Here is a 13,742-nt window from a genome sequence, read left to right as displayed (position 1 = left end):
TGCTCTTAGTCCTCTGGAGTTTCCTATCCAAGGTCAGCCTGTTCTTTCTCTACTTTTGAATGAACACAGGCACTCAGCAAATGCCTTTCCTTTTACCTTTTGCTCTGCTGGTTCTTCTGGCTCTTCCACACCCAGGAACATTCCCATTCCTATTTTTTACACCAAGTTTAACATTCCCACTACAAGCCTCTGTAAGTCTATCACCTTGCCTACAGCTTCAGCACATTTTTGTGCTGCCTCCCTGGAGCCTGGTGAATTCCTTGCCCACAGGAAAAGTGTATTTTTTTTTTTTTTGGTGTAAGGAGTAAGGGAAAGGACTGAAAAGCCTCTTCCCACCCCAAAAAACCTGGAGATGAGGCCCCTGTTGTGGGAGAGGAGGTGCCCAGACAATTTTGTGGGTGGCCCAGAACCTCTGATGGCACAAAAAAAGGCCAGGATTGGGGGGGAAAAAAGCTGTAAAACGAGTCCAGAGTTCACCCAGGAGATGGAATTAGGCCTGGAGACAGGGATAGACATGATATAATTAAGGATTAGTGCTGGAGAAGAGAATCATGAAATACCCTGGGTTGGAAGAGCAAAAGGATCAGCAATTCCAACCCCAAAAGTCACAACCTGAGGCCAGGAACAGATGGAGACCAACCCAGCACATGGCCAAGGTCATCCAGGACGTGGCTGGAGACAGGGACACTTAGAGGGCCTAAAGGGTTAGGCTTGAGCTTAAAGGGGGTTCCTGAGCCATGGGCACAGTCTGAGGAGGGCCCTGCTGAGATTGCTCAGGGAAATTAAAGTTTTTTTGCCTGAGGAACAAGCTCTTCTTAAAGAGTCCCAGTTGTTTTCCTGTCAAAAGCCTAAAACAAGCACGGCTGAGGGTGAGTCACACAGACTTAGGAAGGAGGAAGGGTGAGAATTCCAGCACCAGCTGACAGCAATCCACTTTCACCTCAGCTCGGGGAGGGAAGGGAAAAGGAAATGTGGATGTCAGCCAGAAGTGAGAGTTCATCCACCTGACAGCCAGATTCTGACTGCAGGCTGTGGCTGGAGGGGGCAGATGAAGGTTTCATTCCTTTATCTATAAAAAATATAATAAAGGGTGTGGCCCAAAGACCTGGTTGGGCACCTTTATTTCAGGAATTTGCAGGAATCTCAGTAGCTACCTGAGAGAAATCCCAGGTTTTTCCCCACAGGATGCAGCAGAGGTGGTAGAGGACAGGGACCACAGACAGCAAAGAATAACCTGCAGCTTTGTTTGCCCATGGAAAAATCTATGTCTGGAGCATCCTTGGTTGCTCCAAATATGATCCTGAGGGTCTCCTGGATAATTTTGATCCAGAGAGATCAGGAGGGACTTCAGGAGGGGAAACATCCAGGGTGGGATGAGGAGGAAGGGCTGGGATATGGAGTCAGGCCTCTCATTCAGCCAGGTGCAGCAGGATGGTGGGAGCAGGAATTCCAGGGGTTCCAGAGATCCCAGCTCCTGCATTCCATGGATTTTTGGGGGCTGTGCCAGCACCTGGAAAAGAAGGACCTTCATGCCCACAGGATGTTGCAGCCAAGTGCTCCGGACAAGGAGAATTCTGGGGATGAGAGGAAGCAGCAAGGATGGAGGCGCTGGGTTCCTGCTCTCTCGTGTCTCCCAGTCCTCTGCCAAACTGATTCCCCACGTTTTGGCAGGTGAGGCAGGACTCTGCCACAGAGCAGCTCCAACCCGCTCCGGAAGAAATCTGAACAATTCCCAACTCCTGAGCATGATGCAATTACTGGAAAAAAAAAAAAATAAAGGGCTCTGTCCCCTTCCTGTGTCATTGGAGGAAAGCTGTTTGAGCAGTTCTGCTCCACTGACAGGGGAAACTTCTCATTTGCAAATTCCTCTGGGGTTTTGGTGCCTCACGTGCACAGCCAGGCCCAGGAAGTCTCACACAAACCCCGAAACAGAAGCGTGCTGGGGAAAGAACCTCTCTGTGTCCCACCTGGCTCCACAGAAGCTGAGAAAGCTTTTACTGACCCTGTCTAGTGCCTGTTCAACATCACACCCTTGCAGGCCTAGTTAATCCAGGTTTAATTTCTGCACCATCTCTGCTGCCCTGACCCACCAAGGGTTCTGTCCCACTCATAATTTCCTGATTTTAAATGTTCCCATTCCTCCCCAGCGTGCCACAACCATGAAGTATTTACACCAGCACCAGTTTGCCCTCTCATCCAGCCACTTCCTTATCTATCTCCTTCTCCCTCAAGTGTGTTTTTATAGCTGTCTCCACCTTTTCCCAGCACGTTCCTGGTGCTGGACTCTACCCCTGCTGCCTCTCTTGCTTCACCCTTCTTTGTGTGAAGAAATATTTTTTGGCCTTGCCCTCACAGTATTAAGCCAATGGTTCAATAAAGTCCTCCAGTGACCTCCAAACTTGCAAAATGAGGCTGGGCAAGTGTTTTGTGGGCTGGACTAGAACAGAAATCTCTGCCAGCAGAGTTGCTGTGCTGAGTCTGTCCCACACAACAGCCTTGGCGGGGGGGGGGGAGGTGGGAGATGATTTTAGGCCACAGAATATAAAATATCCTCAGCTGGGAGGGACCCAAAAGGATCATCAGGTTCTCAGAAGGGCTTCCTTCCTTACCTGGTGTAATTCCCACCACAGAAAACTGGTCCTTGGTGGCTCTGGTCACCTCTTCCTTTTACAGCATCCTGTCATTAGTGCTGTCCCCGCCCAGCCATTCCAGCAGTATCCGGATGACTCCAGATCCCGTGCTGGGTTGTGACCTCTGTGACTCTTAGGTACTCCCTGTTCCTTCTTATCAGCAGACAGACCCTCTCCAGGAAAAAAAAAAAAAATGGGGCTGATAATCTTAAATTTAAGTGCTGAAATACTGGAAGAGAAATACTGGAAGCTGTAGATCCTGGGGATGAGGAGAGTGTAACATAAAAATCCTAAATCTGGGTTGGAAAAGATCTTAAAGATCACCCAGTTCCAGCCTCCTGCCATGGGCAGGGACACCTTCCACTATCCCACATTGCTCCAAGCCCCATCCAACCTGCCTGGAACACTTCCAGGGATGGAGCAGCCACAGCTTCTCTGGGCAGCCTCTGCCAGGGCCTCACCACCCTCCCAGGGAAGAATTCCTTCCCAATATCCGACCAAAATCTACTTCCTCATTTTGTTAATGTGTCTGAATTACATTTTTCAAGTTACCACAAAGCTGAAACTTCCCATGTTTTTAGTATTTGGTTTGTCCCATCAGGCTGTTCCAGTGGAAGATAAGAGACCACAGAAACTGCTCGGAATACCGGGTTCCTGCTAGAATACCGGGCAGTGACAAACAAAACTGAGCCACGGGAAAGAAAAGGGAAGCAGGGGTTTGCAGGCATGGGTTTGCTTCCCAAGCAGAGTGCTCTGAATGCCTCCGACAAGACAGGAGCCGGAATTTCTCCTGACAGATGCATTCGCCAAGAAATGCTGACTCTGCAGAATTAAACCCATCTGTGGCACAGAGTTTGTCAAGCCTGCTTGTTTCCTGCTGGCTCACCAGCCTTATCCTCCATTCCCAGGCTTTCCTTACAGCCAGTTTCACAGGGGCCCTCCCCCACTGCCCCTCCTGCAGCTCATTTCCTAGAGGATTTAGTTATTTCCATGGGACCTACTGAATTTGGGACACTCCAACATCAGGGGACTTATTTACAGTCTGAAGACTCATCCTGCCGAGCAGCCCAGGCTGTCCCATGCCACCCCAGCTGCTGGGCTCTTCAAGCTTCCCAATCCTGTATGTCTAATCCAATTTAGGCTCTGGTCAACAGATGGGGGAGTTGGTTCTTTCTGTGCTTGGATCGTGAGTGGGGGCTGTGCGTGCGGAGGGGTCAGACCTGCAGAGGGGGTGTTGAATGCAGGGACAGGTTCTGTATCCGGGGGAGTCTCGCCTGCAGGAGATCCATGCAGAGAGCCCTGGATACAGCCAACGTGTGAGGACGGGGTGGTTTGGAAAGTGAGGAGGGCGATGTGTGTGTGCTCAGGGGATCTGTGAGAGGAGATGCACGGAGGAGCGAAGGGAGGCAGGAAATCAGCAGGTCCTGTGGCTAGAGGGAGTCAGAGAATCACGGAATCCCAGAATAAGCTGAGTTAGAAGGATTGGACTTGGATGAGCGGGGTCCAGCACAGACGCAGCCCCCTACTCCCGTCTCCTCCTTCAGGGAAACAGAGGGGACCCGAAAAGGGGCTGGAAAAACCCTATTGGGGCACAGCTAGGGGAAAGCTGACTCTGTTCCCCCTTCGGCCAGCCGCTGCCATGCCAACACGCCTCTCCCAGCGCCCCTTTCCCGACCCCGGTTCTCCCCAGCGGGGAAACGAAACCAGGCGTGGCCGGGGAGGCGGAGGAGGGAGGCGGCGTGGGGGCCGGGCCCGGACCGCGGGGCGGAGCCGCCGCCCTTTCCCCACCCCCGGCGCCCGGCCCTGCCACCAGCCCTGCGCTCCTCCAGCCGCCCTGCGCATCTCTCCGGCCACATCGTCCGCACCATGAAGGCGCTCCTGCTCGCCGTGCTGGCCGCGGTGCTGTGCGTGGAGAGAGGTAAGGGAAGGGGATGCTCCCGCCACCGTCGCCTCTCCCTCAGGTCCCCCGGTTCCTCGCCAGCCCTGCGTTAGAGAGCAAATTGGGGGTTGGGGGAGCCATGCGTGTGGCAGGGTAGGCTGTGGAAGTTGGAGGTTTTTGGGGGATATAAGGGTTGAAAAGGTCGGGAGCACAGCGCTGAGCCGCGTTATGGTTCGGAGCGGGATGCGGGGGTGGCTTCCCAAGACGTGCCTCGCAGCAATGTCCCTCCTGAAGCAGGAACTTCAGGGCTGCCCCGCCTGTATGAATAGGTGAGCATCTCCAGCTGTGCGGGTGGATATCCTGGAGCTTTTCCCAGTTGCAGCTCGAACAAAGAGCAGGGCCGGCTCCGCTCCCCCTTTTCGGCGCAGCCAGCCGGGATAACGGCGCTGGGATGGGCTGAGATGCAGCCGAGAGGACGGGGGGTGGAGGGGAGAGGCAGCCCAGCCCCGGCAATGGCTGGTGGAGCAAAGTCGGGGCAGAGCCACTCGTGATTCTGGCCCCTGCTGCCCACTCTGAGCATCCTTCGGGGCCGCCTGCGAAACGCGGTGACCCCTAAGGGACGATGCCCTGTGGGGCGCATCCTGGGGCTGCCGCCGAGCCTGGAGAGAACGCAGTTCCTGTTGCTGTGTTTTAAGCTGCCAAGTTGCCCAAGTCGCAGGGCCTGCCATGCCCTCCTTCCCCACGGACTCCATTCCTCTCTGCCCGAACTCCTTGGGGCCGTGCGAAACCACGTATTGTTCCCGCATATGTCGCTGCTTGGAGAAACCAAACAAAGAGCCAAACGGGAGAGTTCTGAGCTCTCCCAGCCCCTGCTCAGCAAACAGGGTCCCCTCTTGTTTTCTGAGGGCACCGCTGATATGAAACTGAGGTTGGCTGCCCTTTCCAATTCCTCCCTCCCTCCCCGTGGGATCCGGGAAGCAAGTGGCGACTAAAGCGCTGGGTCTCCGGCAGAGCCAGCTGGCTTGTGTTCAGTTCCAGCGGGTAAGGCCAAGGCAATGAAGGGTTTCATCCCCCCCCAGAAAAAAAAAAACCACGACACCTTCAGCTTTAAAAGTAAGTTTTATCCAGGCAAAAAGGTTTGCTGCAGGTGGTTTTATCCCCAAACACTTCCAGCATGTCCTGGGGGGATTTCACAGAAAAGCTTTACCTCCTGCTCAAAGATCTTGCCTGTGGATCTTGATAAGGATTTTCGACATCGGGGCTGAATGGAAAAGCTGCCGATGCAACAGCATTTTCCTGGTGCTAACGAGCTCCAAAATGGGCTTTTAAATGCCTTTTTTCCCCCTGTCTTAGCAAGAATGATTCAACCTCGTATCTCGAGGAATTCCCCCAAATGCCCTGCTCTGTTTTGGGAGCTCTTTGTTCCTCCCAGAAGCTAAGCAGCAAACAAATAAACATATGAATTCTTCCCCTGGTGAAAACAAGGCTTCTCTTTTGCATTGTTCAGTCTTGTGATTTTTTTTTTCATCCCTGTTTTTCTTTTCTTGTAACCTTGAGCTCCAACTCTTTGCTCCGTCTACAGCTGCGCGAAATTAATTCTGCCACCCCTCTTGTGCCTTTTGTCTAAACCACTCAGCCTATTTGTGGTCTCATAACTCTGCAGTGGGTGTTTTTTTGGGGGGGGCAGAAAGTGCCCTGTCTTAAACTCTGCCTCTCCTGGAAGGAATTTTTTTTTCTCTTAAGACAAGGGGTAATGGGTGGGTGTGACAATGAAAAACATGGGGACAGGTAGGACATGCAGTGGCAGGAGCAGGGATTGAATCACGTGGCAGAGAATTTCATACCCAACAGCACTTTTATGTCATGTCCAAAGATTTCTGGTGTGTTTGTTTCTGGAACCTTAAATGAACAGCATTGCACCACCCAGTGCCTTGAGTGCAGTGAGCAAATCCATATGGGGACATCTGTCCTGCCAGAATACCCACGAGAAGCCTGTAATCCACTTCATTCCTGATTGCTGAAGATTCCTGGGATGAGTCAATTCACCTCCTCGGGGTGGTTGTGAGGTAAAGAGTTTGGGACAGGTCACTTGAGACTTGGGAGCAGAACTGGGCTTCGCTCCGAGGTCCCACCTGGAGTTGTGGCCAGCCCAGCGAGGGGCAGTGACTCAGTGGCTGGTCCCATCCTCCTCCTCCCAGTCTCCCAAACGCAGAGATCCACTGAGGAATCTCTCCTGGAGGTTTTGACTCAGCTGGTGGCCCTGTAATCCCGGTGCTGTGGCTGCCTTGGTGTCTCAGGTAACCCCAGTTTGTTGTGGGGATTGTTTCCAGAGTGAGGATGCTTGAGCCAGTCCAGGAAATTCCTGCTTGGGGGGGAGTTTGTGGTCTTGGCTTCCATTCCAAAGCAGAGATTTGGCTGCTCTGCTGTGACATTCAGGATCTCCCACTAACCCACTTTAATCTGTTTCTCCAAGATTATATTTTGTTTTCTTTCCCCTCCTCGGCTGTGGCTGCTCAAAAGTCATTCCTCTGAGAGCAATTGTTATTTTTTCCTCATTTTTTCTTGTAGAAGCCTTTTATTTTCCTGAGAGAAACAGGAATGAGAAGAACATTCCTGTGGCAGAGTGGGGCAGATGCTGAGCAATATTTGTCCAAACAATAATTCTTCAAAATATCCATGTCAGTAACTGCTGTACCTCAGAGAGCTCTCCCAGGGCTTTCCCTGCTTCACTTCCCTAGGAAAATATTCCAAGGGGGTCGATAAGAAAGTTGGAGTGGGATAGGACAAGCAGGAATGGGTTCAAACTGAAAGAGAGTAGTTTAGGTTGGATATTGGCAAGAAATTCTTCCCTGTGAGGGTGGTGAGGCCCTGGCACAGGTTTCCCAGAGAAGCTGTGGCTGCCCCATCCCTGGAAGTGTTCCAGGTCAGGTTGGACAGGGCTTGGAGCAATGTGGAATAGTGGAAGATGTCCCTGCCCATGGTGGGGGGTTGGAACTGGGTGATCCTGAAGCTGCCTTCCAACCCAAACCATTCTGTGATTTTTATAATCCATTTGTGGTGGGGCTGAAGGAGCAGGGACGGGGCTGCCTCACACTTCCCACCCTCAATCAGCCCCTGCTCTGATTTGCATCCCGTAAATACAGAAAGGGAAAGGCACTGCCTCCTGGAAGGGCTGCCTGGGAGCTCCAAAATCCCGAGTCCATGGAAGATTGGGAACAGACCTGATCTGTCTGCATATGTAGGTCAACAACTGCAGCGTGGATGTGATGCTCTTGTATGTAAAATAGAGAGATCAAAGTGCCCGTGGTCCTGCTGAGTCTGGCCCAGGCTGTCTCCACAACCATTTCCCACCCCAAATGCTCTTTTCCAATCATTCTTCTTTGTGAGGGATGAAGGATGGGAGCCAGCTATTCCATCCTGCTGCTGTAGGATAAGCCTCAAATGGCCTCAAGTTGCTTCGGGGGAGGTTTAGTTTGGAAACGAAAAATTTCTTCACTGGTCAAATTTTGAAACGGTGGTGGAATCACCATCTCTGGAAGTGTTGAAAAAATTGTGCAGCTGTGTTGCCTAAAGACTTGGTTTAGTGCTGGAATTTGGCAGTGCTGAGTTAATGGTTGGATTCAAAGATCTTGGAGGTCTTTTCCTGAAATGATTCCACGATTCTATAATTTTAGGGGACCTGTTGGTCTTGCAGGTCTTGAACTTTCTGCAGCTGAAAAATCATTTCTACCTCATGCTGCAGCTCAAGCATGGCCTGATCTTGGTGCCCAAAGCTGGGTCATGGAAAGTTTGAACCTATGGTCACACCTGGAGCATTTCCCATCAGTGTCACAGAATCATGAAACCAGAATGGTTTCGCTTGGAAGGGACTTGAGATTATTTAGTTCCACCCACCCCTGCACCCATGTCCCTGGTGGCTGAGCTGAAAGAGCCCAAACCTCAAAAATTTCTCCTCTGGTGTTTGGTTTAAAGTTGGCAGCTGTAGCTCAGGCACATTCTTGGTGCAAACAGGGCAGTGACAGAAAGTACCAGGCTCTGGTAGTATCAGCTTTAGCTGATAAGAGCTTGAAATGCCTCCCTGAGGCTTGAACCCTTCGCTTGGCCAATTTTTTTTGGGAGATAAAAAAAATCCCCTGTTGCAGGTTGATAAAACTGAAACAAAAAATGTGGCTGTGGGCAGATGCGAGACATCCCGTGGGACAGAGGTGGGGACCTCCAAGTGAGGACATCTTCCCACCAGCCCCTAAATGAGGTTTGCCTTTCCCTTGCAGCCCACACGCTCATCTGCTTTTCCTGCTCGGATGCCTCCTCCAACTGGGCCTGCCTGACACCTGTCAAGTGTGGAGAGAATGAAAACCACTGCGTGACGACGTACGTCGGAGTGGGACTCGGTGAGTGGTGACAGCACCTCCTCCTGCCCCTCCTGGCTTCCCTCCTGGGTCACCTGCTGAGCTGCAGCCAGGCTTTGCCTTCTTCTGGCTGGGGTGGGAGGGGTGTGGAAGAAAAAAATAAAAGGGAAAGTTCTGCTTAGCAACTGAGTGTCGGACCATCCCACGGGGATTCTGAGGAGGGACGCGCTGCCAGGAGGAGTCACGTTAAAGCCCACGTGCCTGCACCGATGCCCGCCAGTCCGGGGGGAATTTCAGGCTGGGGGCGGGGAGTTTGCTGATGAATAAGTGAAAGCGTGGAGGATGCTGCAGGCTCCCCGTGTGGGAAGCTCCAGGGTTGCTATTCCTGCTGATTTTTTTGCCTCCTGTTTGGGTTCTTGGTCCCCGAGTCCCACCTTTGCTTCGCTTTCCATGGACGAGGCGGGAAGGGAGGGTTGCGGGTTTCCTTCCTGAGTGCCTGGAGAGATTTGGTGGGGGGGGTTCTGTCCTTCCCAGCTGCTGCTCCGAGGGAGGCAGGATGCTCTGGCAGATCTCCTGGAACCTTTGCAGGAACCAGAGCCCATCCTGGCTCTCCCTGGCAGGAGTGGGGGAATTTCATGCCCGAGTCTGCAATGTGGGTGGGTCAGATGTGCACAAACAGAGACTGGGAGCTTTTATAAACTTCCCTTCGTAGCCCGGTGCTAATGGCTTCCTCTTTCCTGCCTCTTGACATGGGCTGTGCCTCTCTGGAAATGCAGCCTTGGCTCCCAAGTGTCTCCCCAGTGCTCCCTGTCTCCCTTGAGGAGCCCCAGAGTGCAGCTCAAGAGGGATTTTTAGGATTCCTCACGGGAGCCGTTGCGGCTGAACGTTGACCAATCCAAAGGGGTGTCCCTGGGGTGTTGTGTGGTCTCTGGGGTGTTTGTGTGAGCTTATCACGGGTGATCCTTGTTAAGGTGGGCTGGCTGGGATTCCTGTCTCCGAGAACCACTTCATCCTCTCCGGAGCACTTCATCCTCCCTGTGCCACCAGCACTGCCCCGGCTCTCCCAGGGCTGAAATTCCTTGGCAGAGCAGGTGATCAGAAACCCAAAAAAAAACCCATTCTAAACCTGTTTTCTTTTCCTTCCTCTCCACCCCACCCTAAATCCAGGCGGCAAATCTGGCCAGTCCATCTCGAAGGGATGCTCTCCCATCTGCCCCAGCGCTGGGATCAACCTGGGAATTGCGGCCGCCTCCGTTTACTGCTGTGACTCCTTCCTCTGCAACATCAGCGGTTCCAGCAGCGTCCGAGCCAGCTACACCATCCTGGCCTTGGGAATTCTCATCAGCTTCATCTACGTCCTCCAGGCTCGCCAGTGATGGGGCTGCCTGAGGAAGAGCCGCCTCCCACGGGTCTCGTTAGCCAATATCTTCTCTGTTGCTGTCTGCAAGGAGATCCTCTACTTCTCAGCAGGCTTCCAAGGTGATTGTTTCCCAGACTTTTTTTGCTCTTCCAAGCGAGTTGGAGACCTGGGTGGTTTGGCTGAGCTGTTCTCCTCCTCCTGTGGACGTCTCCCGCTGCACTCTCGCTCCTCCTTCGCCAAGGTGGATGATTTTGGAAAGGTTTCTGCTTTTTCTACCTATTAATAATCCCCCCTCCCCACCACCCCCTAATTTCTAAAGTTGATTAAACCAGGCTGGGACTCACTGAGAACAGATTCACCCCAAGCACCACCAGGTCTGCTCCAGCACATGGGTGGCACAGGCAGAGGGAATGCAGGATCTAAAGGGAGACACATTCCTGGCCCCTCACAGCTGCAGTCTCTTTTTATAAAATAGTCTCGTTTCTTCTGATCCTGGGCTGACTTTTCTGGAAAACCAATGCCGTGTACCTTGTCCTTCCAAGTTCTGTAAGTGCCAGACCTGAATAAACTTGCTCCTGTTGTTACCTGAGATGGGACGTGTGTGTGTTTCCTTGCTCCAGGGATTAGGAACTCTTTCATGGAAAATCCCAATCTTGTACCCAGCACGAGGGTCCCTCACCCTCTCCAGCGGCTTTTGGGTGCTTCATCTCCACATCCTTTCCAGTTGTGAGCAGCAAATCCATCTCCTCCCTGTTGCTGTCCTTCCTGATAAAAACCTCTGGGCTGGCTTGTTCCACCTCCCTTGGAAATGACTTTTTCCAGGTGCATTTTACTGACAAATGCCAGGTTTTGGGGTCTGAGTCCACTCTAATGGGGCAGTTACCCTGGCAGGAGGACTCTGAAGTGAATCTGCATTTTACAAAGACTTGGTGCCTCAGTTTCCCCACTTTGGACTTGTCATGGTGACCACCACAATGGCGACACCTGAGTGACCATGGGCAACAGGTCTGAAAAATGTGGTGGAGTCGGAGGAGAAGATGTCAACAGCCAGATCTTTAGGCCCAACCTTCAATGCCTGATGGACTGCTGGGGGTGACTTCACCACCCAACCTTCCACATCTGCTGTCCCTCAGCTCCCAGGATCTTCCCAAGTGTTTTTGGCAAGGTTTTTCCTAGAAGTTCTCAGCTGTCCCATGGGAGATGTGCCCTCCTGCCCTCTCTGTGTCTTCTGTCCTGCCTACTCTGCTTGCCTGTGGACCTGCTCGCCACAAACCAAGCCAAAATTCAGCCTTAAACTGTCAAGGTCAAGCTCTTTGTCACTTCCACGGATTGATCAGAGGTGCACTGGGCCTTTTTTTTAGCAGCAAAACCCAGGTGTTGGCACATTCCAGCCATGCCTTGTACCTGCTTCTCCTCTTCTGTGTCAAAACCCAAACAAAAGCTCCACAAACTTTCAGTCCCTCCTCTGTCCCCTCTTCAGGTAGTGATAAATGAAAGGTGGTTGCAGTTGTGTTGGGAACAAAAGTGGTTCTGTGTTTTTTCCCTCCCCTCCCTTCTCCCCCTCTTTTAATTAAAGAGACAGAGATGTTAATGACAGGTTTTCCAACAGGATGGGATGGGTCAGTGGGATGTGATCTGCAATTTAGGGGTTAATTTGGGAAGAATGCATCACTTGTGCTGGTCCTTGGATGTGCCTTCCTTTGGATAACGCATCCTCCTGGGACCTTGGGGCCCGAGGTGCCCCACAAAACTCTGCTATGCACCTGGGGCACAGGGAAAATTGGGGAAGAACTTCCCAAACTGAGATGAATATTCCCCAGCTTCCCTGTGCCTCATCCTTCCTCCCAAAAGGGTTCAAAACCTCATTTTTTGGGTTCATTTGTCCCTCTGCACTCGCTGTGACACCGAGGTGGCACCCAGAGCACTGTACATTGAATTTAGGGAGGCTCTTGTCTTTTCTGGCCAGCTGGAAAAAGGTTTTGGGGTTGGTTTGGGACTCGATTACCTTTAGCAAAGAGCTGAACTTCAAAGCCATCAGCTGTGTCCTGGTGTCCATCCATGCTTCCATGAGGATCCCGATGAGGCCACACTGGACAACCCCATGGGCTGAGGACCTGGTTGTCTCCTCCAAGGGCCCTGGTTGTCTCCTCCAAGGGCCATCTCCTTCCTTTCTTGGTGTTCCTTGGCCAGTGCCAAGGATTTGGTTGTGCCAGGGAGCAAAGGCTCACGGGAGGAGCATCCAGAGGCTGCTCATCCCAATAAATAGCAAATTACATTCATGGAATTGCCAGGGGAGGGAGCTGAGGGTGGGTTGGATAAATTTCACAAGGAGATTTATTTTTCTTCCTCGCTCTCTTTTTGTCTCTTCCTTCCCATGTACTCTAACCTAGAATGTGGAAAAAAGGGATATTTTCAGTATTTCCTTTCCTGGCAAAAAGACATTTGGATGGATCCATGTGTGTTTGAGAGAGGGAGAGGGCTGACAGCTTGTCACAGTTGAATCCCAAGCACTTTCTCATCAGTCATGCCAACTCTCACTATTCCTGGTCCTACTCTAGGTTCATTTTTTTTGTCTCCAAATCCCCAGAATGACAAATCTGGTGAGAACCTCATCTGTTGTAAAACCCAGGCCGAAAAATGGTCAGGTGAAGTAATTAAAATCATTAATCATAAGGCAATAAGCAGGAAAAACAATGGGATTAATGAAGTGTTCAGACTGGTGGGTGGGTTGTTGATCCAGATGCTGGATTTGGAATTTGAGGGCTGTGGTGGGACAGCCCTGAAGTGCTTTGGATGTGTTTCTGTGGACTGGAATGAAGAAATCAAAATCTGAGCAGAAAACTCAGATATTCACCTGTTGTGACAAGACAAGAGGTTATGAGGGGAGGAGGTTTGACTTCTTAGGTACATAAAATATCCTGGGAGAGTTTTTACTGGAATTTAAGAGCTAAAGTGAAATACCTGCCCACTTTGGAGAGTGTTCCTGAGGAAATGGTTTCAGTGCTTCCATCCTGGAAATGGCTGTAATTCACCAGCAGCTGCTGCCATCTCCCACCACCCCACCAAGGGCTCGAATTTTTGTGGATTGTCTAAAAAATCCTCAAAATCCATTGTGGCATCAGCACTTCCCACACGGGATCTGGGGGTTTGCTGTTTGCCCAAGAAAAGGACTTCAAAACGAGCACAGTTCTTCCAGCTGGTTTTGAGAATTGGTTTTTTTTTTCTTTAAGGGCAAAATTTCTTTTGGAAATCACAAACCTGACGTGACTTCCTTGCTGCAAGAGAACAAATGATCAGTTGGTTGGTTATTACTGCAAGGATCCGCTTTGCTGCTCCAAGGATGTCCTGGATTGGTGTTGGTCTGCTCAAGTTGGGATTATTTGATGGGATTTGTCTCCCAGGGACTTCATTTGCCATGAAAAAAGGAAGCTCTGGTCCCACCACCCCTGTGGGAAGCTCTGGTGGGGGTGTCTGTGTGTCCATGGGATGAGTTATAGGATCCGTGCCCTCTGCAGAAAGCAGAT

The 13,742-nt window shown here is 51.5% G+C and overlaps 1 protein-coding gene across 1 annotated transcript; it reads left to right on the top strand.

Moving 5' to 3' along the window:
- The first annotated feature begins 4,404 nt into the window (after positions 1–4,404).
- Positions 4,405–10,807, top strand: LOC103826946 (lymphocyte antigen 6E). Its single transcript, XM_009102443.4, has 3 exons — positions 4,405–4,548; positions 8,781–8,900; positions 10,026–10,807. Exons 1-3 carry the CDS (start codon positions 4,497–4,499, stop codon positions 10,232–10,234), a joined length of 381 nt encoding a protein of 126 aa, XP_009100691.1. The 5' UTR covers positions 4,405–4,496; the 3' UTR covers positions 10,235–10,807.
- The last annotated feature ends 2,935 nt before the right edge of the window (positions 10,808–13,742 follow it).

This window comes from Serinus canaria, chromosome 2, assembly GCF_022539315.1.
Source record: "Serinus canaria isolate serCan28SL12 chromosome 2, serCan2020, whole genome shotgun sequence".
Lineage (NCBI taxonomy): Eukaryota > Metazoa > Chordata > Aves > Passeriformes > Fringillidae > Serinus > Serinus canaria.
The sequence above is the reverse complement of the archived record's forward strand: the minus strand, read 5'-3'. Positions and strand labels throughout refer to the sequence as shown.